This window comes from Alexandromys fortis, unplaced genomic scaffold (assembly GCF_014885135.2).
Source record: "Alexandromys fortis isolate MF-2015 unplaced genomic scaffold, M_Fortis_MF-2015_v1.1 scaffold_19, whole genome shotgun sequence".
NCBI classification, from domain to species: Eukaryota; Metazoa; Chordata; class Mammalia; order Rodentia; family Cricetidae; genus Alexandromys; species Alexandromys fortis.
In genome coordinates, this window is record NW_026067890.1 from 6,928,636 (window position 1) to 6,951,238 (window position 22,603).

Genomic DNA, 22,603 nt, shown 5'->3' on the forward strand with positions numbered 1-22,603 from the left:
GCTCTTGACTGTGGCAACCTGCTGGCACACACAAGCATCCTCTAGTGGCCCAGAGACTGATTTCTGGCTATGGGTTGACACCCAACTTGCTGTTGTTTATAGAGAACCCTTTCTTATTCATGTAGGTTGGATGAAATTTGTATTAGAGAAAAATTAGGAAATATACTCTGAAACCAAACACATTTTGCTTATACCACAGTGAAGTCATGGGCTGCGGAGCTAGGTCAGTCAGTGATGTGTTTAGCCCACAAATATGAAGGCTTTTGTGTTCTATACCTAGAACCTGTGTAAAAGAGCCAGATATGATGATGCATGCTTATAAATCCCTGCACTAGGGAGACAGAGAAAAGTGTATTCCTAGGGCTCCCTGGCCAGACAGCTTAGCATACTTAGCAAGCTCCAAACCGGTTCAAGACCCTGTCTCAAATTCTAAAATTAATTAATTAACTAATTAATTAATGAAAGGGTGCCTGAGGAATGACCCCTGAGGTTGTGCTCTGGCCTGTACATACATACATGCATGCACACACACACAGAATGGGAAGGTGGCAGAAGATAATACAATCTGCTCCACAGTGGTCCCTCCGCTCCTTCCTCTGACTCCAAAGGAAGCTCTGTCTCACAAAATGACCTTTCACGGCCCCCTGGGTTCCAAGCTCAGCTCTGCTTTCCTCAGAAACAGACACTAGGATAGAAGTCAGAAGTCATCAGGAGGGGACGAGGCCTAGTTTCTGATGTGTAACGACGAAGTTCCCTAACTTGTCTGTTCGCGTACCCCAGAGCCCACCCTCTGCCTCAGACCTTTAGACACCATTCCTTCCAGTGCCGGGAGACGGCACGTCTGGATGACCTCTCCCAGTAGAGACAGTTTGGCATGTCCCCCACCCTCCTGTGACTGAGTCCGAATTCTCCACTCATGACGCATTTCCTAGCACGCAGGGCGCCTCTCCTGGTTGCCCCCTTAGCACCAAAGCAGCTTCCTCTCTTTTTATCCCATGCTTAACAACTGTCAGGCTGCAACAAACACGCTTTAAATCCACAGTCTTCCAGTTGCCCAGCAACAACTTCCCTCCCGGATAAATCTGGGCTTCCTGTTGCAGCTGCTGGGAAAGGAACCTAACAGCCTGGGGCTGTCTGTCCATGGCTTCACTTGCCCTTAGCTTCTGGTCTAGATGCTTTCAAGACAGGCTACCCACCCCTAACTTCAGAATCGTTCGGTGGCTCCCAGAAACCATGTTATTCTCATAACGGCATTTTTTTAATCTGATGCTACCTAACTACTCGTGTGTTGAGTATATCTTCAACTTAGAGATGAATATTGTTTCCAGATTGGCTCCTTTGGGTTAGGAAAACCCCATCAACCATGTGCTGGTGGAGTTACTGCTACTGAGTCAATAAATATCATCAGCATGTTTAGGGAGCTGATAATGCTTTTATTTTACACTGGTACACAGATTGCATATTCTAAGGGAAAGGAATGTATTTTGTCCTCCTAGAATCTTTTGTTTAAATAGAGATTTATTTATTTATGTATACAGTGTTTTGCCTACATGTAGGCCTGTAGGCCAGAAGAGGGGACCAGATCTCATTACAGATGGTTGTGAGCCACCATGTGGTTGCTGAGAATTGAACTCAGGACCTTTGGAAGGGTAGTGTTCTTAACTGCTGAGCCACCTCTCCTGCCCCTGTCCTCCTAGAATCTTTTTTAAAAAATATTTATTTTTATATTTTATGTACATTGGTGTTTTTGCCACAGTGTTGGGTCTCCTGGAACTAGAATTGCGGACAGTTAACTGTGAGCTGTCATGTGAGAATTGAACCCGGGTCCTCTGGAAGAGGAATCAGTGCTCTTAACCACTGAACCATCTCTCCAGCCCCTGTCTGCCTAGTATCTTAACAGAGAGGTCTCAGGAGCCCTGATGAGGACCTTATATCGCTTAAGTAAGGGTTCACTGATCAGGGACCACAATTAACAAAGACACGCACTGCCACAAACCCTATCTGCATAACCAGTCTTCCTTAAGAAGTCTAATTTGGCCTTGACCTCAATTTATCAGTCCCAAACTCAATTATGACATGAAGTTATTTGTTATTGAAAATATTAAGAGAACTTGGTGATACAGGAGTCTGGGATGTGTGGCATAGTATTATTTGCCATTTTGGTTCCTGACCCGTTTTCCTAGAAACGTTTCCACACTTCCATTCAAATAAAGTTGCAGCCTCTTCTGGCTCTTTTGGCAGGAACAGGTCTTACGAATTGGGATTGATAATGGGAAAAGAATTCAAGGAAGAAGTGAGCCCTGGGGAAATTATTTTATAATTTATAGCAACATCAATTAAAAAGTTGGTGAACAGATACAGAGTGGGGCTGCCTGGGAGCCAGGCATCATTCTGAGATGTAAATGCTTCTCCAAAACACAAGTTCCTTGTTATTTATCATCCCTATAGAAAAGAACTAGGAAAGAAAACACAGCTAGGACACCATGCGCACTAGGGCTTAGCAAATGTGAGGTAGATATTATCCAATTATTAGCAAGATCAAAAAAGAAAGTGTTGACCAGATACACACACACACACACACACACACACACACACACACACAAATGCATCTCATGCCCTGGCCCCAGGCATCTTCTCCCCCAGATTCCTACTCTTGTTTTTATCTGGCTAGCGATCCAGGCTGACTCTCCGAGTCTGGCTTTGCATTCCTCGCTCCACCTGGAATCCCAGGCTCCCCACACCCTTCAGTGCACAGATACCTCCTGCATCCCCACAATCACTGCACCCCTTTATCAGCTCAAGTGTCACTTTCCCAGCCACCAGTAGTGGAAGCGATTGCTCCTTCCCTGGCAGAGACATCATGCCTGGAACCTAAAACCCAGGAGATTCTGTCCTGCAAGAATCTCCACTGCAAGATTAGTTTACTGTGTTCATTAATGCAACACGTATCCTTGGGTCATGTGTACCCGAGCTGAAGATGTAGAACTAAAGCCTGTTGCTACGTTTAAGGAGTTCATCATCTAGGCCAGTGGCTGGTTCTCAGCCCTCTTGATGCTGCGACCCTTTAATGCAGCCCCTCCTTAATGCAGCCGTGGTGACCCCAGCCATAACATTATTTCCGTTGCTACTTCATCGCTGTCATTTTGCCACTGTAATGAATCCATAATGTAAATATCTGATGTGTAGGAGATCTGATGTGTGACCTCCCAAGGCGGGGTCATGCCCCGCAGGTTGCAGACCACTGATCTAATGGAAAGGCAGATACATTAGAAATAATGGAAGACAGCTGGGTGTGGTGGTGCACGCCTTTAATCGCAGCACTCGGGAGGCAGAGGCAGGGGAGCCTGGTCTACGTAGTGAGTCCCATGACAGTCAGGGCTATATAGACCTTGTCTTAAGAAAATAAAAACCTCAATGATGATGATGATGATGATGATGATGATGATGATGATGATGATGATGATGATGATAAAGTGTGTCCCTTCTTATCTCTCATGGTTTTTAGGAGAGAAGATGGACAAGATTAGTGACAGGATTTGTTGACATGTGACTTGACCTATTCACATCCTTACTCCCTTTCTACCCACTAAACTCGACCCCATCAGCCCATTGCAAAAACAGGGACTAAAGTGACTTGCCCAGCATCTGTTACCATCAAAACTATTTATAAGCAATTTGAAAAGAAGTCCCAGCAAGATGGGTGTCTCATCCCAGTGGTCAGAGCAGAGCAGAAAAAGCCTGCCTCCCGTGGGAAGAAAGGCAAGGATACAGGGCAGAGATAAGAACTCAATGGTTCACGTTTAACTACCTGCTTCTCAACTCTTGATGCAAGCCAGACCAGTCCAACCATCATTCAGGAGACCCACCCTACAAAATGAATGCGCTGAGGCTCTTGGCTGGTGATGTACACATACCTGAAGGAGGATGCAATTCAAGCTTTTTTGGGGCCTCTCTCTAGGCCGCTCAAGGTGCTCCCTTGAACTTGAAACCCATTGTCTTAACATTTAGAACTCAGTCCTGAAAGACTGTTCAGGCTGTCCGTGAGTCAATTCCATTCTGAAGCCTTGGCGAATAAGGTCAACCAGGACTTGAACTTGGTGATCGAGGGGTTTGCTTCAGGCTCTAAGACTCTCCAGCAACGAAACTGAGGACTTTAGTGTCCCCAGTCAAGGTGGAAAATACTGAAACTGTTCTGAGCTGTCCCACGGGCAAGCCCTAGCCAGATGTGGCTCTCAGCTAGAGAACTTGACCGGGAAACTTCTCACTCGTGTGCACTAGCTTTGTAAGAAAAGTGGTGGAATTGGTGGAATCTTCCATGAGAGAGTATTTGTGAACAGAGGAAGGGTGACAACCTGCCTAGAAAGGTCACAAAGGGGACAGACGTAAGTGGTGAAGAAAACCTGGCAGGGCCTGCAGAGTCTGGAGGTGAACAGATGTGTGCCCTCCACACTGCCTGTCTTCACACTCCACCGGCTATGCTGGTTTGCCTCCTCTGGGAGCCCTGTTTGGTGTCATTAAAACAGCAATCAGAGTCACTTTGGTGTATTTGCTGTCTCCAGGAGACTATTTGTGATTGACTAGCTCAGCAGGGAAACTTGGAATAGGAGCTTGGATAAAAGAATTTTGTTTCTGAAGACAATCTTGCAGAAGTACAATTAGAGAGGGGGAAAAAATGGCTTACCAGTATGCACAAAATCAGATAGCGTGTGTATGTGTGTGTGTGTGTGTGTGTACGTATAGATGTGTCTGTGTGCACATACGTGTATAGCTGGAGGCTGACATCACATGTCTTCCCCAGCTGCTCTTCGTCTTGTGTTTGGAGACACGCCTCTCTGAATTTGTCTGCACTGGCTGTGCAGCAAGTCCCGAGGATTCCCCTGTATCTAGCTCCCCAGCCCTGGGGTTACAAGTCTGTGTCATCAAGCCAGGATTTTATGTGGGTGCTGGGGATCAGACTCATGTCCTCATGCTCGTGTGACTGACTAAGCCATTTCCTCAATGCTGTAACTACATTAAAAACATTTTTTTTCTGTTGATTCCAGCTTCCCACACTCCTAGACAGTAGTTCTCAAGGTATCAACTTGCGACTTTGGGCAGGAGTATTATCTGATGTGTCACCAAGATTGCAGAAGGTAAGCGGCCCGATGTCATTAACTATAGTTTTTATTATGCCTTTTTTAAAAAAATATTTATTTATTTATTATGTATGCCTGTATGCCAGAAGAGCACACCAGATCTCATTATAGATTGCTGTGAGCCACCGTGTGGTTGCTGGGAATTGAACCTGAGTCCTCTGGAAGAGCAGCCAGTGCTCTTAACCTCTGAGCCATCTCTCCAGCCCTTATCATGCCTTTACACCGTTTCAATCACACTTATACAAGGACTTTAATCGTACCTCTCACCTGTTAAGGAGAAACTCATTTATTCTTCCAGTCTAGCAACTTAAAGGCATCTTGTCGTCTTCCAAACCATCTGTGCTCCTAGGTAGGAGGCAAAAAGAAAATGACAATAATAATAATAACAACAACAACAACCATCTTTGTGATGCTACATTAAGACCTAAGGATCTCCGGAACCAACAGCTTGTCTGCAGTAGCATGGCTCGTTGTGGACTGGTAAATGCATTATAGGGCTTCCTAGGGCCTGCAACAATAGCAAATGCGTATATGGTGCTAACGGTTACAATTCTCAGTGCTTTACCTCCATGGAGTCACCTCACCCCTGCAGGGTGACTTTTTTCTGTTGTCTTATGAAATATTTACACAATTGGATCAACATCTGCTTATGTAAGACTTCTCAAATACAGAAATTGCTTCCTCCACTTAAGAGCTGGTTGATAATGGAGAAAGGGAGAGAACAGACAGCCACGGCCACGAGCCCTTTTGAATACACAGCCAACCAAGATGAGAAGCACGAAACAGCCAACTCTCTTGAAGTGCGATGAGTTTTTATGGAAGGTGAAGCGAAATGGAAAATGTGATTTTCCCTGGGCTTTTCCCAGCCACCATAGGCTCAGCCAACTTGGAAAATAACATGCTTGGAGTCTGTATTTATAAAATTAAGCTCAGTCGGGGCAAAGCAGGAGCCCTGCTTGGCAGGCAGAGCGAGAGAAGGGCCCGTGGTCCTGCTGGCCACCTGCTGCAGCGCGGAGTCTCCGGCATATTTCTCCTCACAGCATTTTAAGAACTCAAGTCCGTACGACGGCGGTGAAGTCGACAGAGAATGTAAATACCTTCCTGAAGCAGATCAACACTTTGAATTCTGTGTGGGCCTCCCGGAATATTTTCTGCCTGTTTAGATAAGAGGTCTGAGCGCTTGTGAACCAGGTTAAAGCAGATGGCCCGGCTTACATTAACTGATATCAGACCGCTTGACCCCCAACGCAGCCCTTCATTTCTGAGTGCTTTGATTAAATGAGCGACATAATAACAATAATGACCCCTTCTGGTCATAAGACCCGCGGTTGCTGAAGCGGTTTAAGGCTCTGACTTTCTCACTGAGGCATAGACGGTGATTATAAACGTGACTCACTGTGTGGATTCCACACGGTGCTCATCAGTTTCGGAAAGCAAGTGTTGGCATGTGTACAAAGAGAGAGAGAGCACGGGTCGACATCGCTGACAGAAGTGGGAGAATGTTTTCCGTCACGCCTGGCTGGATCCTATTTTTTTTTTTTATTTCCAAGTTCCTTAGAACGTGAATAGTAAGGTGTGGTTAGGGAATAAACACAGCATTGTTTTTATTTTATATTTTCCCTAAAATAAAGCCAAGTGGCCTCATGGGACCAAGTCACTGGGACCTTTTGCCCGTGTCTCTCCGTCTAGTCCTCAGCATCACAGATCTACCTTTTCAGGATGAAGCCGTGGGTACGATGACACCGTAGAAAGGGCAAGGGACACCAGGCCCCTCTTAGTTGACACAGAATTTGGAACTTTCTTCCATAAGGGAGACATTTTCTGTTCTTTGCTTAAGACTCTTTTGTTTGTTTGCTTTGTTTTTGTTTTTGTTTTCCGAGACACGTTTTCTCTGCGTGGCCCTGGCTGTCCTGGAACTCAATTCCTAGAACAGGCTGGCTCCCAAGTGTTGGAATTAATGGCGTGCACCACCACACCCAGCTCTTTGCTTGAATCTTAAAACATACTCTCTCACACACACATACACAAGCACACATGCACACGACAGGAGGGTGAAGATGCGGGGAGAACAAGCCACACTGTTCAGTTGAATGGAAGAGCTCACATGTGATAAAATAAACTTAGTAAGATGTTTTGAGGAGTTGAAGAAGTGGCTCAGTGGTCAAGAGCACTGGCTGCTCTCGCAGAGGACTCGAGATCAGTTCCCAGCATCCACGTAGCTGAAACGAGCTTCACACAGTAGTTCCCGGTCATCTGTGACCCCAGCTCCAGGAGACTCAACACGGCCTTCTAGTCTCTGCGGTCATCTGCATGCACACGACATACAGACACAGACACAGACATACACATACACACAAGGAAAAATAAATCTTAAAAAAATTTACAAATATAGAACACCAAATTCTAAACTTTTGGTCACAGGAATTTGCCATGGCCTTTCATTTCCAGAAACAAAGGTTTCTCTATTATTTTATTTTCCAGGGTTTTTTTCCCCCAGCATTTCCATCTTGATGGGATAACAACTAACTTATGCTGATATCGTCTCTGCATTTTCCCCAAGGACACAATTCCAAGAAACCCAAACAAAGGAAAGCAGACATATTAATATATTTTGTGTTCATGTTTGTCCCCAGATAAATGACAACACATTTTGTTTTCTGCAGGCAGATTAAGAATTGCTGAGAATATATATGTTTCCTTTAAATGTGGAAATCAAACACACACATGAGGAAGCTTTGGTTCTGTCTGTTTTAAGATTACTCAGAGTCGGGGCTGCAGAGAAGGGTCAGCATTCAAGAGCACTGGCTGTTCGTTCAGAGGACCCAGGTTCAATTCCCATCACCTGCGTAGCAGCTCACAACTTTCTGTAACTCTAGTTCCAGGGGATCTAATACCTTCACACAGACAAACATGCAGGCAAAACACCAATGGATAAAATAAAATAAAAATTAAAACAAAACCCCTACCAATGTACATGAAATAAAATACAATTTTTTTTTAAAAAAAATATTATTCAAAGTCTTTCCCTTTTCCTAGTTTATTCACCGGCCAAGTGTTCAAGACTTGCTATGGGTAACCAGACCTGTCCTACAGAACAGTGGTCCTGAGACCTTCACCCAGCTGATGAGCATCCTGTCTGACCTCCTGTGTGGCTACCCAGAAGGAGGAGGCTCTCGCGTGTTCTCCTTTAACTGGTATGAAGACAATAACTATAAAGCCTTCCTGGGAATTGATTCCACAAGGAAAGACCCCACCTATTCTTACGACAAAAGAACAAGTAAGTTTTCGGAGTTCTGTATGCAAACTGGCCTCTGGTGTGGATTAAGATGGTGGGTTGGGGATGGGGGAAAGCTGGGAGGATAGCTCAGTTACTAAAGTTCTTGCTATGCAAACACAAGACCCAAGTTCAATCCCTGGAATCCACCAAAAAGAAAAAGAAAAAAAGGAAGGAAGGAAGGAAGGAAGGAAGGAAGGAAGGAAGGAAGGAAGGAAGGAAGGAAGGAAAGAAGAGTGAGCCAGGCATGATGGTGCCCACTTGTAATCACAGCACCAGAGGACTGAGACAAGAAAACATTGGGGCTTTGCTGACCAGCTGACCTAGCCTACTTACCAAGTTCCAAGCTAGTGATACAACAAGGTGGATGGCACACCTTAGGCTACCCTAGACCTCCATACATATCCTTACACATGCACGCACACCTGCACACACGCATACCTACAAGCACTAATATGAAAAGTGATGGGTGGGTTAGCAGTCCTGGGGTTGATTCTCCTTGCTCCTGTTAAGTGGCCTCGGGCAAGGGGATTTCTTCCAGAACTTCTCTTTCCCCTAGTAGAGGAGCGTGGAGCCATGGAAAGCACCCAAGCCCACTTGGACGTTTCCCACTGAGTAACGGAACTGGGGTTAAGTTCTAGAGGAAGAGAAGAACAATAGATGTGGAGGCCACCAGAGTTGGTTACAACAAAGCTCAAGGCAATAGGGTCCTGGCAAGTCAACAGGGCTGGCAACACCCCCCACCTTTTACCTCCCACCCCCCACCCAGCCCCTGCAAGTCAACAGGGCTGGCAAGCCCCCCGGCAGGTCATCTGCTTCACTTTCACTATTTTGGGGTAGGGTGGGCTCTGAAATCACAAAACGACAGCAAGAGACACAGCAAAAGGAGTTGGGCCCTGAGACAGCTACACACAGCAGAGAAGAGAAGCAGTTAAGAGACTTGGAATTAGTTGAGACTGAAACTGAGATTCCAGTGTGGGGAGGCTTATGGGGGCTTTCACTCCCTTTGGTCCCTTGCAAAAATCACAAGCAGGCTTCTCAACTCTTTCTTTTAAGCAAATAAACCACAAGGCAGACCCCATCGTTTGTGGAACTGTGGAGGCTATTATCAGGGGGCACTGTGGGTGCAATTATCAGGGAGCACTGTGGCCTTCTGTCACTAATGATGAGCTTGTTATTGGGGTGGGGGGGTCCAGCCTAACAATTTAAATTATTTCTCAAACCCTCCAGTGTGGGACTGAATGAGAGTTAAACATGTGATTTGATGTACTAATGACTATGTTTAGCTATGAGCAATGGGGAGTTTTGAAAAATGTGTCCCTTCTCTCTTGACAGCATCCTTTTGTAATGCCTTGATCCGGAGCCTGGAGTCAAACCCTTTAACCAAAATAGCCTGGAGGGCGGCAAAGCCACTGCTGATGGGGAAAATCCTCTTTACTCCAGATTCCCCTGCTGTGCGAAGGCTCCTGAAGAATGTGAGGTCCCAGATGGTCTGGTCCCTTAAGACAGTGGTGGTTGGTGGTGGTGGTGGTGGTGTGTCTGTGTGTGTCTGTGTGTGTGTCTGTGTGTGTGTCTGTCTGTGTGTTTAAATATGCTCTTGCCAGTGACTCCCCTGCTAGGTTTCCTCCCCCATGCACAGTCATGGTAGGAATGCCTCCCTCTGGTGCCCCTGCATGGCCCCACCCTCTTCGAAGCAGCCTGCAATGGAGCTTCTTTCTCACTCTGTGACTTACATCCCTAATGGAAATGTTCACCATTCTCTGATCCCTGGCTTCCCAGAACAGGCAAAGATGGGGAGGATGAATATTTGCTCACGAGAATCCCAGCTATAGCTTCCTGAGACTTGGAAACAATAACATCAACGTTACATGTACCTCTGAGATAATCAGATTCTGTCAATCCCGGAGTCAGAGAACGTCAATGTTCTTGCGGGGGAAAAGGCACTTCCAAGAAGAATCTTGTGGGCTGGGAAAATGGCTCGGCTATTAAGAGAACTCTTCCAGAGGATCAGGGTTTGGTCCTCAGCATCCACATGACAGCTCACAGCTGTCTCTAACTTCATTTCCCAGGGATCTGATCCTCCCTTCTGGCTTCCATGGGTACACGGCATGCATGTGGTACACAGACATACATGCAGACAAAACACCCATATACTTAAAATAAAAATACAATAAGCTAAAAAGAAGAGGAGGAGGAGGAACCTTGCCCAACCATTAAATGTTTATAGCAAAGGCAGAAGATAGAACTAAAGGTTACTTTTTCTTTTTCTTTTCTCTGTGTGTCTATTTTTAGGCCAACTCAACCTTTGAAGAACTGGACCGAGTTAAGAAGCTGGTCAAAGCCTGGGAAGAAGTGGGGCCCCAGATCTGGTACTTCTTTGATAAGAGCACGCAAATGACCATGATCAGAGTAAGGATGCTCACAATAAAGGATGGATTAGAAAAAGCGGGGCCATAGAGACAGTTCATCACTACTGGAGCCAGATCACGCCATAACAAACAGAACCCAAAGCACCAGTCTGTAAACTGTCACCAAGTGGAGTCACTGGCATTGGGTGGGAAATCTGTGTCCTAATCTCTAGGGGGAGGGGGATTTAAAAGTTATCACAAGATCACTATCTTTCCCATGAATTCACTTGAAGGTCTCAGGTTCAAAAGCATGTCTTCTGAAGAGGCCAGCTCTATACTACCAAGACGGTCACATATGTCTATATGGCCTCATTCGCAACGTTGTAAAGCCAAGAGGCAAGAGTTCGCAATAGCAGGGAAATTAAAATGGGAACGAAACGGAGAGCCATAAAAAGAAAATCTTCCATATCATTTTACATGCTCAGGAATACCCCTCCCACCCTCCATCTTGTCTCTCCTCAAAGAGGCAGAAGTACATATACCTTGTCGTGGGAGGAAACCCTATCAGCTTGTTCAGTGAGCCTATTTTCTCCGTCATTAATCATGAAAAATCGGAAATGCTCTAAGAATAAGACCAAAGAGCCTATGGAATTCTTCATTTCTGTGATTATGGTTCTTCTTCCCAAGGATACCCTGGAACACCCAGCAGTGAAAGACTTTATAAATCAGCAGTTTGGAGAAGAAGGTATTACCACTGAAGCCATATTAAACTTCTTCCCTACTGGTGCCAGAGAGACCCAAGCTGAGGACATGCCCGACTTTGACTGGAGGGATGTATTTAACGTCACAGATCGAGTCTTACACCTGGCTAACCAATACCTGGAGGTAAGTGGCATCAATCCACTTGAGGGCCACAGTGAGCCTCTTAACGATAATCTCATGGGTAAGGCTAGAGATCTGTCAGCCACTCAGCTGGTGTTGGCTTTGGTCTTTCATCTTTCCCATGAAAAAAGTAAGAGTACCATGGTGGTCTAACAGGTCCTCTTATCTGGGGGAGCTCCTCTATACCTGATGAAGATTTCCTCACATCTCACTAGCTTCATAACTCCTCTGGTTCTTTCCTCCTCCCTTCCAGGGCACACCCATCCTCAACTTTCTCCTACCTGCCATTGTTCCTATGACCTTCTATTGGCTAGTGTCCCCCAAACCTTGAGTGTGAGCCTCAGGTATTGCCAGGCACATCTCCCCCAAAGTCTTAAGGGCCTATAAGACTCAACGAGTCTCAAAACAAACTTACACCCTGTTTTCCTAATAAACCCCTTCACTTTTTTTTTTTAAATATTTTTATGGTTTATTTAACTTTATTTTATGGTCATTGGTGTGAAGGTGTCAGATCCCCTGGAACTGGAGCTTCAGACAGTTGTGAGCTGCCATGTGGGTGCTGGGAATTGAATCCAGGTTCATTGGAAGAGCAATCAGTGCTCTTAACCATTGAGCCATCTCTCCAGTCCCCAACCCCTGCACTTCTTAAACCAATTAATCCCATATATCCTTTGCTCAGATTCTCAAGCTGAGAACATCGGGGTTATCTTTAACTTCTCTTTCTTCTCTGCTCTCAGTGAAAGAGTGATTCTACACTGTTACTTGGTGCCCATGTCTGGGCTGCATGTTTTTGTCTCTCCCTGCCTTATCTCATCCTCCAGCAATGCCATGAAGTATACAGTGTTATCACTGTCTGTATGTAGACGCAGAGGCCAAGGCTTAAAGAAGTTGAATAAGATCCCGGCCATTAGGAGTACCAAGCAGAGTCCAAACATGGGTGTGCCCGAATTCAAAGCCAGCCCTGATGACCTCCTTCTCCCCCCTGCCCCACCCAGTCAAAGTGTCTCTCTTTTCCAACTCCTCAATAATCCCTCAAGTCTGCCTTTTCTCGCTCGCCGGGCTCTGTGAGGGCCAGAGGTCTTGTACCAGCCTGTCTGAGCAGCTTTCTCCCTGGATTCCAGGGTTCAGTCTCTGCTAATCCGGGCATTCCTCCACACAGACACCGGCCTCACATTCCAAGCACACATCTGTTTGCATCACTCAAATGCTTCGAGTCTCAGTGACTCAACCAGAAAGCATCCGGCCTGTTGCTCTCCGTTGGTAGTGCCCCAGCTGCTGGCAGCCCTCACTGATCATCCTTCCACCACAGATTTCACGGAAGGAGGGTACGAACGCCTTTCTCACAGCATAAACAATACCCCTCAAAGGACCCTTGCTCCACCAGGCTTTGGGGGCCTTAGTGCCTCAGGAAAGGAGTGATTCTAACCGGGAGGCCTGGAACACACACCACCGCCATGGGGGACTTTACAATCTAAGCAAGATTCATTCCTATGAAGTGAGGGAAATTTTTCTCAAAAGGAGAAATGTGTATCTGCTGAAGCCTGAAGTGGCTTTTCATTTTGCCACCATTTACCTGTTAATTCTCTGTTTGTTTTCTTTGTGGTTCTGGGGATAGAACCCAGGGCCTCATGCTTGCCAGGCAGGTTCTACCATGGAGATGCAACTCCCCAGACCTAGTCATCCGTTCCTTGATGCTTGACCCTCAAGGATTCCCTCTACTTTCACGTAAGCTTGGAAAGTTCACCCTCCCGTGGTCTGCTGCCCTCTCTTCATACACCTCAGGCTCTTGTTTAAGTACTGTGTTTCCATTTCCGGCTTGAACAGCTATCTGGCTTCCATGGGCACATCTTAGTTATCTTCAGATTCTCAACCTCAGCCCCAGGGACTTTTGCCTCTAAAGGTCAATCACACCCAATGGGCTGGGCCTCAACCTTCAAAAATCTAGGGCCATTGGAAGGTTTAAGGTCGCTGGGCACCTGCCTTTAATCTCAGCACTCAGGAGGCGGAGGCAGGCAGATCTCATTGAATTCGTGGCCAGCCTGGTCTAGAATCAGTTCCTGGAACACTAGGGCTGTTACACAGAGAAACTTTATCTCAAAAAGCAAAAGAACAACAACAACAAAGTTTGAAGGTGCTCCTAGAAATAGGAAGGGAGGTTAATCTGAGGTCCACAGGAGAGAGCTCTCCCATCCCAGATAGCGAATCATAATAACTCACTAGCGAGAAGCGGCCTGGCTGTATGTGTTCTTGAGGATCCCTGCTGCCCTAGAGCCCCCAGCATTTCTCTAGAGTATATGAAGCTCCTTCTCCTGAATCCTAGACATTGACATCCCTACCCACGCTCCAATGTAGCTTCGCCGGAAGTACAAACTTGGTGGCGGCAGGACCAGAGCTGAAGCAATTCCTGTCTTACCAGGAGACAACAATGACCTCAAGTGCTTTTTAGAAACCATTCTGAGGATCAACCCAGACCAGCTGACTCAGAATTTCCAAAGAAGAGCCCTGGTGTCCCATGCTTAGTTACAGATCTATTAGACTAGGCCGAAGAGGCTTGCTGCTCTCACGTACAGCTCCCAACTGATCTCATGCTCTGGCTAGGCCCACCCCCACCCAACTGCTGTCTTAATCTTACTACGTATAGGGCCTGTGCATGGGCGTGTGTGGACAGGACACAGGGGTATTTTTTTTTTTCTAATAGTGGTTCTCACGATGTTTTTGTGAGGTGTATGAAGACTAACTCTTGTCTTTGTTTGACTTGACATTTGTATCATAATGTATCATGATATGAAAACTTCCTTCCTTTCTTCTTCCCTTGCTCCCTTCCTTCTTCACTCTACCAACTGAGCTATATCCCCAGCCCTAAAGGAATTATTTTTCCTAAGTGTCTTGTGTTTAACATAGTAGCAATAGATGCTTAATGGGTATTAGTCTCTTATACAGTTAAGAATTAAAGCCGGTGGTGGTGGTGCACGCCTTTAATTCCAGAACTCAGGAGGCAGAGGCAGGTGGATGTCTGTGAGTTCGAGGCCAGCCTGGTCTACAAAACAAGTCCCAGGATAAGCTCCAAAACTACACAGAGAAACCCTACCTCAAAACAAAATGAAACAAAGCAGAACAAAAACAAAACAAAACAAAATAAAGAATTAAGCCTACAGGCTGAGATTTTCCTAGACTCAATTCTCTACTGCTTGTTCCTCTGTCTCCATCTGTGAAGTGTGGATTTGAGGAGCATTTACCTAATATTTGGCTTGTTCTGAGAATTAAATGAACCATTTTGTGCAACCCGCTATCATATAAGAAGCATTAATCAATATTAAATGTTAATCAAAACACAAATAAACCTGGTCTAAGTCAAAGCAAACCTCCAACTGGTGCCCCTGTCAAGCTCAGGAAGTTACTGACCATATAGCTAGCTCCTCAGACACTGGGACTTCCCCAGGGCTTTGAAGAGCAGACCACTGTGTCCAAGGGTCAGTGGCCACCCCATGGGGAGCCCCATGAGGCTTTGAATACCAGCAGCAGTGATGACTCAGTTTCTTATCATCTCGCTCCTGGGAATGGGGGAAACAAGCAGTTCGGGGACAGGAAGGAGGAGGTTCAGTAGGGGAAGACAGGCAGTGAAGGGCAGAGCCCCTATAGGCCATCCTGAGTTTTCTGCTTCTGCTCTTGTGTCTTGGCCCATCTACAGGAGCCTTGAAAAATTCCCCCACCCCACTCCAGAATGTCTGAGTAGTGCATTTGCCATGGAACCCCTCTCTGGTGGTTCTAAAGGTTTCTCTTGGTCAAGGAAGCCAGTGAGTGTGTTACCACCTCTGCCTTACTTAAGAAGGCCAGCTTGGTACCTCCTTTCCAATAATGGGGAGACTGGAAAAGTTCCTCATGAGCCAATCTAGGTGCCCACGTCTATGTCTACTCTAAAAAACAGAAACCAAACAAAACACTTAAGGAAAATTAGGCAAATGAATTCTGCTACCCATAACAATTGGACACTTAGTTTTGAGACTGGAAAACAACAGAAGCTCTAAGAACAATTCCTCACAATGAAAGTGAGAATGATTAAGTAGATTTTCTTCTTCTTCCTCCTCCTCCTCCCCTTTTCCTCTTCTTCCTCCTCTTCCTTCTCCTCTTTCTCCTCCTCCTCCTTCTCCTCCTCTTCATCTTCTTCCTCTTCTTCTTCCTCCTCCTTCTTCTGCTTTTGTTTTGTTTTTCGAAACAGGGTTTCGCTGTAGCCTTGGAGTCTGTCCTGGAACTAGTTCTTGTAGACAAGGCTGGCCTCGAACTCACAGAGATCCATCTGCCTCTGCCTCCTGAGTGCTGGGATTAACTAGAAGGGCTAAATTTCTTCTTTCCGGCCCTAGGCACTAGGACAACCTGAAGGGTGTCCATTCTCCTGTATTTCCTTGTGGGTCCAGGTTAACCAGCCGTGTATGGGACCATCCCACCTGCACCACAAGGGCTACAACCTCTGCTTCTTATTAGTCATTCTGAGAGATGTGACCATCTATGGCTTGATTTCTGTACAAAATCTGTACAATTCTAAGTTACAATACAAGGACAGAATGAGAGACAAGCATTGAGGCACAGAGCGCTTAACGCATTCGCCAGACCTACGTGTAAATGCTAGACAGGGGTACTTTTCATCTAGAAGGTGGGGATGACATGGCCACTCTGGGCTCACTCGAGAACATGCACACGTGGCAGCTGCTGCCCTGAACCATGTGCCAAGTCAAGAGTGCACCTCTTCTCACACTCAGAGACTGCTTGAACATTAGTCAAGGCATGTCATGCTGAACTCTGGGTTAGCCTTAGTGAACTGGCTTAGAGTCTAATCCCAAAGGCTAGGAGGATAGCTCTGGGGTGCCGGACTTCAGCAGACAGTGACTCAGAGGCTGAGAGCCTTTCTTATCCTCAGACTATCTGTCAGATACAGCTTTCTTTGTAGTGTCCCTCACCATATAGCTAAGGTCTGCCTTTCTGCTGTTCCTGAGAAATCAGGGTAAAAGTGAGACAGGCCTCTCGGTTAGAACCATGGTCTTGGGACAGGGATGCTAGTGACATTTGAGAACCTCCACCTCTCCCACATGTGGAAAGGTTAGCCCCAGACATCGTCTCACCATCTGCTTCTCTAAATCTAGGGAACCTGAAGGTGAGCCAGGACTTCATAGGTAAACACTTATGTGTGTATGTGTGGGGGGAGGTGTTTGTTTACTTACTTTGTGTGTGTGGTAGAGGGCAGTGTAGGGTGTGCCATGACAAGTCTGGAAGCCAGAAGACAACTTGTAGAGTGATTTCTCTCCTGCCACGTGGGCTCATTGGCTTGAATGCAGGTTTTCAGATTTGATATCCAGTGACTTTACCTTCTGAACCATCTTGCTGGCCCACATTTAAGTAAATATCTTAAATTCTTATGCACATACATTTTATTCATAACCTATATTTGTCTCTATACACGTTTTCTGTAGAAAAAGACAGTTATAAAAGTTAGCTAATTATCCCTCTCTTTACCTTCTAGTTGAAATAAACATAGATTCCTCTCCTCTTCAAATTTTTGGGCAGCCAAAGGTTTGGCCTGGGATAAATCAGACACTATTTACAGTTCACACTGGATTTGAATCGCTTAGCACATTTGAATTTCAGGCCTCGAGTTTCATATCAGGAAGCTGAATTCAGCCAAACGTTAATATGAAAATACCGCTAATCAGAGCATAAAATTATACTTTCACCAGTAACAGCTACCTTTTGCTAAGTCTTGAGAAAACACACATTCCTTAACTGCCTTTCCTTGGCTATCAGCTCAGCTAGTGTGTGGACATAACGCTATATGAACTAGGTGGCGGTTATTTTCTTGAGTTATCAGTGTCCGTTTTCTTAAACCACTTTTCTTTGGTATGTTTAGTACTTCTGGCTATGTGCCACCGCCATCCAACCATAATGTTCTCAGGAAATGTATTTTTCAGGCTCACATAGGGAGGAAATAAGAAGGAAAGATGAGGTTGGATTGTGTAATGTGTCGTGGAGTTAGCTGTGGAGCTATTGGCTGGTTACCCGTGTTGCTCTCTTCTGTTCACGCAAGGACCCCAGATACTTAGGCGGTATCGTTAGAAGAGTTGGATTGAGTACAGAAGTCTACACCACAAGAGCAATTATTATTTCAAGGGCTGTGAACTAGATCCTAAGCAACTTACAGGCAATCGCTGTATTTTATGCCTCTTTGAGCTCTCAGAAATCTAGAACTCAGCCAGAGAAAACAGGTGGAAGGTAGGCTGGGGACATGGGTGATGGATTCTGTTGCCTTGGGGAGCCAGCGTTGCTGTGTTGGACACTTTCACTTGCCATCCCTTGCTGCACTCTGTCCCATCTGCCTGCTGGCCATAATGGTCATCATTGTGTAAACTTTAAAGCAAAGAGTCTAAGAGGCTCGACTTCCCAGTGGGGCACAGAAGATAAGTGGGCTTCAGAATTTGTTCTTTATTTTTATTTATCTTATTTTATTTATTTTTTGAGACAGGGTTTCTCTGGGTAGCCCTGGCTGTCCTGGAACTCATTCTGTAGACCAGACTGGCCTCAGACTTGCAGAGATCCCCTTGCCTCTGTCTCTGGAGTGCTGGGATTGAAGTCTCTCCTCCAGGCTTGGACTCTAGAATCTAACACAGGTCTGTACTGTCTCCAGTGAGAAAGCTCTTTTCCCTGTGATGTGCAAGGTGATTGCAGAGGCTCTGCAAGTGTCGTCTGCTTCATTACATACTGAGCCCAATAAAGGAAGTAATCGCTTTATAGTACTCGAGATAATGATAATGAGTTGGTCTTTTTTTTTTTTTTTTTTTTTTTGCTTAAAAATAACCAGATGAAAATGAGAACTCATAAAGGTTGGAGTTCATTCTTTTGTGTATGTCTGCATGAACTGAGCTTGAGATATCAATTAGTTACTGCTAACCCTTGATTCCCCATAACCTCACCCTCTACAGATACAAAATCGAATTTCCAAGTCATCCGAGTTCTGCCAGTCCTTCCACCCTCTCGCTTTCTTCTTTCTCATTCGTAACTGCTTCCAGAGGCCTGCTCTGTCTCTCCTAGCCCCTCACTAGGCTTTCAGGTTCTTGCTGCTTCTGTTCAGTTCCCACATCCTCTCCAATGAGATAGTTCTAAATCCCAAGCCCACACTGATATAAGGCTCACCGCTCCTCCAGAATTTCTCATCCCCGAGAAGGTAAGCGGCCTCCACAGTTCTTTCACGTCCTAGGAGACAGCCCCAGACCTCCCAGCATGGACAGTGTCTCCTTCTCACACTCGCTCTGCTCCACTGGCTGGTCATGCCCACATCTACACGTCAGAACCCAGCAGTTCCAAGCCTTTTTCTTCACACTGTATTCCCTCCATGGGAGCCCGATCACAGCTTGTCCAAGCCCTCTCCCTGCCTTCGTTGACCTGACCACATCAAGGGCTAAAACTTGAACACGTTTTTCTTTTGTGTTCTAAGCTTTCCTGAGTAGATCTGTAGTGACATCAAGCAGATACCAAAAAAGGCTAAATCTCAGCAGAAATTAATGCTTGTGTTGAGTCTTAAGATCCACTGGTTCAGAAAATCAGAAAGACAATTTAGGGCAGAGAGCAAAGTTTAAATGAGTCACAGAGGTAAGGACCTACTGGACAGAGGGTGGCTGTAACAGAACCGGTGTGTCTGGAGTCAGCCAGCAAGGGTGGTGAAAGCTTCACACTGTGGGCAGCAAGACGCTCTTCAGCATCTCTGTATGGACTCTGCTACTTGGGACAGCAGAGCTAAACCTCTATCTGAAAAATGAGGCTAACCCAGGCTGTCTGGGTGACAGCTACTGGTGAGGCTGATCCGAGGGCCTGTGACATAGAGGGGTCTTACTGGTTGATACACAGCCCTGTTATTATCCAGTACAGTAGCCCTCACCTCCAGATGTTGTTGAAACAATGGAACAGGACACTGGGGGAGTCAAGTGCCCCAGGTTGTTAGCCACATAACGGTAACTTTCACTGGAACTAGCCGACTAGAAAACGTTGACCTCTTATGAGTCTTTGTTCCAACTTGGCCTTTTTATTTGTTTCAATACTGCGTTTATTATTTATTTATTTTAGAAACACCTCTATTCTTTTTCTTTAAGTTTTTTTTAATTTTTTTAATAATTTATTTAACTTTTTATTTTATGTGCATTGGTGTGAAGGTGTCAGATCTCGTGGAACTGCATTTTCAGACAGTTGTGAGCTGCCATGTGGGTGCTGGGAACTGAACCCAGGTCCCCTGGAAGAGCACTCAGTGCTCTTAACCGCTGAGCCATCTCTCCAGCCCCGTACCTTTATTCTTTACTGACATGCATTTCCCACTTCTTCATCACCCAGACACTGTGCGTTTTCTCGCTCTTTGGGAGTGAAGGTGTCAGAAGTCTGTTCACAGTGCCGGTGCACACAATACTATTTATTACAACACCCTGCCTCTAATTCACCACCCCAAACAACCCAAACAGCCCAAAGCGGTTCTATGCCCTGGCTTTTCCATGGAGCTGGAAATAAATCTTGAAGGTTGCAGTTTACATCTGCCAGGAAATTAATTCTGGGATGTTTGCCCACATCCCCTAGTGTTTTGTTTGGCTTTAAAAAAAAAAAAAAAAAGAAGCCCAGGTGTCGGCATGAATACCATCGGGATCACAGGAGGCCTCCTCTAGCATTTATCGGCTGTTTTTGAAAAGATGGGAGGCAGGATTAGAAATTCTCAACGCCTCCCTTATCTCCCAAGACCTGACCTGGATGCCTTTGGGGTTTCGTGGTCAAAACTCTGTCTATTAGTGCATAGCTGTCAGCACAGGGCGCCAGAGCCCTTTGATATTGAGTTCAAATGGAAAGAAGAATGTTTCCCTAGTGCCTCCTCTAGCCACGGTTTACCACGTAATAGATGATCCCGCGAATCTATGACTTAATGTGTATGAGCTGGAGCGGTCACAGCTGAAGAAGGGAGCCTGCTGGCCCGGCAGCGTCTCCTCCGAGGTGTTTTGTGTAGCTGTGTCAGCGTCTGAGTGTCTCCTGCCCAGGGTTGGGGCACAGCTGCCTGTGCGGGAGAGGGTTCCAGCAGCTCTCCCTTCGGCCAGGGTGGGCTGTTTCCAGAGCTGGGGAGACAGCGGGGAAGGAACCGAGGGCCTGTATGAACTTCATGTGGTGGCTTGGCTATTCAGGAAGATGGGGTGGGGGTGGGGAGACAGACACTGGCAGCGACCACACACACACACACACACACACACACACACACACACACACAAGACACAGGAAGGACTCTGAGACGCCTTTGTAGGCTTGTAGCTGCTTTCTTGGCTGTCAGAGAGCGTTGTGGTTCTTCCTGAGATTCTGAACTCCTGCTGTGACATTTGCTTGGAAACTGACCTCTGAGGGCTTAAGACGCTGGCTTTATTCTTTCCCAATAGCTGTGCTGGGTTTACAGTTCAGCATTTTACACTTGACAATCTTGTTGGCCTACATTCTTCCCTAACCCCCAGGATGGCACAGAATCGTAGAACAAGATAGCATTTAAAAATAGGCTCCGTGACCTCCTTAGAACCCAGTATGTTGTAACTGACAGGCTTGTCACAATAGGCTAAATACATCCAACCCAGGCCCTCGACAGGGGATTCTGTCTTTAGCTCTGCCTCTTACACACATACGTGCTCCAATATACATGCCCGTCAGCCAGGATTTTAACTCCTGGATTAGTGAAAGTATCAGGGGGAAGGAGGTCACTTGTTGTGCGGTAAACGGCCTCCCCATGAGAAGACAAAGCTACACTGTGAACCACACCTCAGAGGGTCCCTTGGGGGACCTTTGGCTCACATTTGAAGCAGTTTCTCCTTCTTCCCCTCAGTAAGAAAGTTGAGGTGAGGGGTACTTGATATTCATGTTTGGTTTTATAAGACCTTCCTCTATGCTGCGTCATCTGAACTACCGGCCGGTGAACAGCTAATAGACAGTAATTAAAACTCACCATCTCTCCAGCTCCCAGGGCCCAGGCGGCTTTGGCTTCTGTCCATAGCATTGTCCTGGCCAGGTGGAGAACTATGGATCAACTCAGGACGGTTTGTGTCCTCAAAGAGACTCTTTGAAGGAAGCAAATGACTGTGCTTCTTTCTCCCCTGATGAGCAACAACTGTCATTAATGAAGACTAACCTGGCGGGAACTTGAAAGTCGTTTGATTATTGATGTCCGAGATATTTTACAAAAGCAACAGTAAAACGGTATTTATAAGGGCTTCTCTAGTCATGGGACAACGCCGTGTGCTGTAGAGGCTGAAAATGGATTCTGCCCGGAGGAAGTTTGTTTCAGTGAATCTTGTAACTGGGCTTGGAAGGACCACTGTAACAAACCTTCATGTGGTGTGAAGATGAACATATATACAAAAATGAGTATATATATATATATATATATATTATATACACATGCCCCTTAGACCAGTTTGGGGCATGAAGTAAACCATCAGTATTTGTAGTTGATGTTTTTTTTTTTGTTATGTTTTTGCAATGTTGGAAAATATACCCAGGACCTTGTACGTGCTAGGTAGACATTCTACCATTGAGCTACACCCCTGGCTTTCTAGTCTTTCAGAGAGGCACCGACTGAGGCCTTTACAAACAGTGTCTCATGTGTTTATGAGCCCTTAGAACAAACCTCTGAGATTGGGCACAGCTCAATTTCCAGCAAGAACATCAGAAGCCACAGGTAGGAAACAGAAGAGAGAATGTCAGAGTCTGACCCCCACACTCCACTGTGCCCCCTCCCAAAGTGATGATGAGGAAGAAAATGGGTCAGATGTCTTGGAATAGAAGCGAGCATTGGAGAACCTGCTAAATTTTGTGTACTCCAGAGTACCAAGGTCCCCATCTAGGAAAACATGACAGGAAACATGACCATGAATCAGCTGCCTGATAAAACAGCCAGGATGGAGCCCACGTCATCACAG

The 22,603-nt window shown here is 45.9% G+C and overlaps 1 protein-coding gene across 1 annotated transcript in view; it reads left to right on the forward strand.

Annotated features, from left to right (window-relative positions):
• Positions 1 to 22,603, forward strand: part of Abca4 (ATP binding cassette subfamily A member 4) — a 147,251-nt gene that overhangs the window by 53,030 nt on the left and 71,618 nt on the right. Inside the window, exons 7-11 of the mRNA XM_050149669.1 lie at positions 5,043 to 5,132; positions 8,172 to 8,412; positions 9,745 to 9,884; positions 10,702 to 10,818; positions 11,445 to 11,642. Coding sequence (XP_050005626.1) covers positions 5,043 to 5,132; positions 8,172 to 8,412; positions 9,745 to 9,884; positions 10,702 to 10,818; positions 11,445 to 11,642 — 786 coding nt within the window. The remainder of the gene's footprint in view (positions 1 to 5,042; positions 5,133 to 8,171; positions 8,413 to 9,744; positions 9,885 to 10,701; positions 10,819 to 11,444; positions 11,643 to 22,603) is intronic.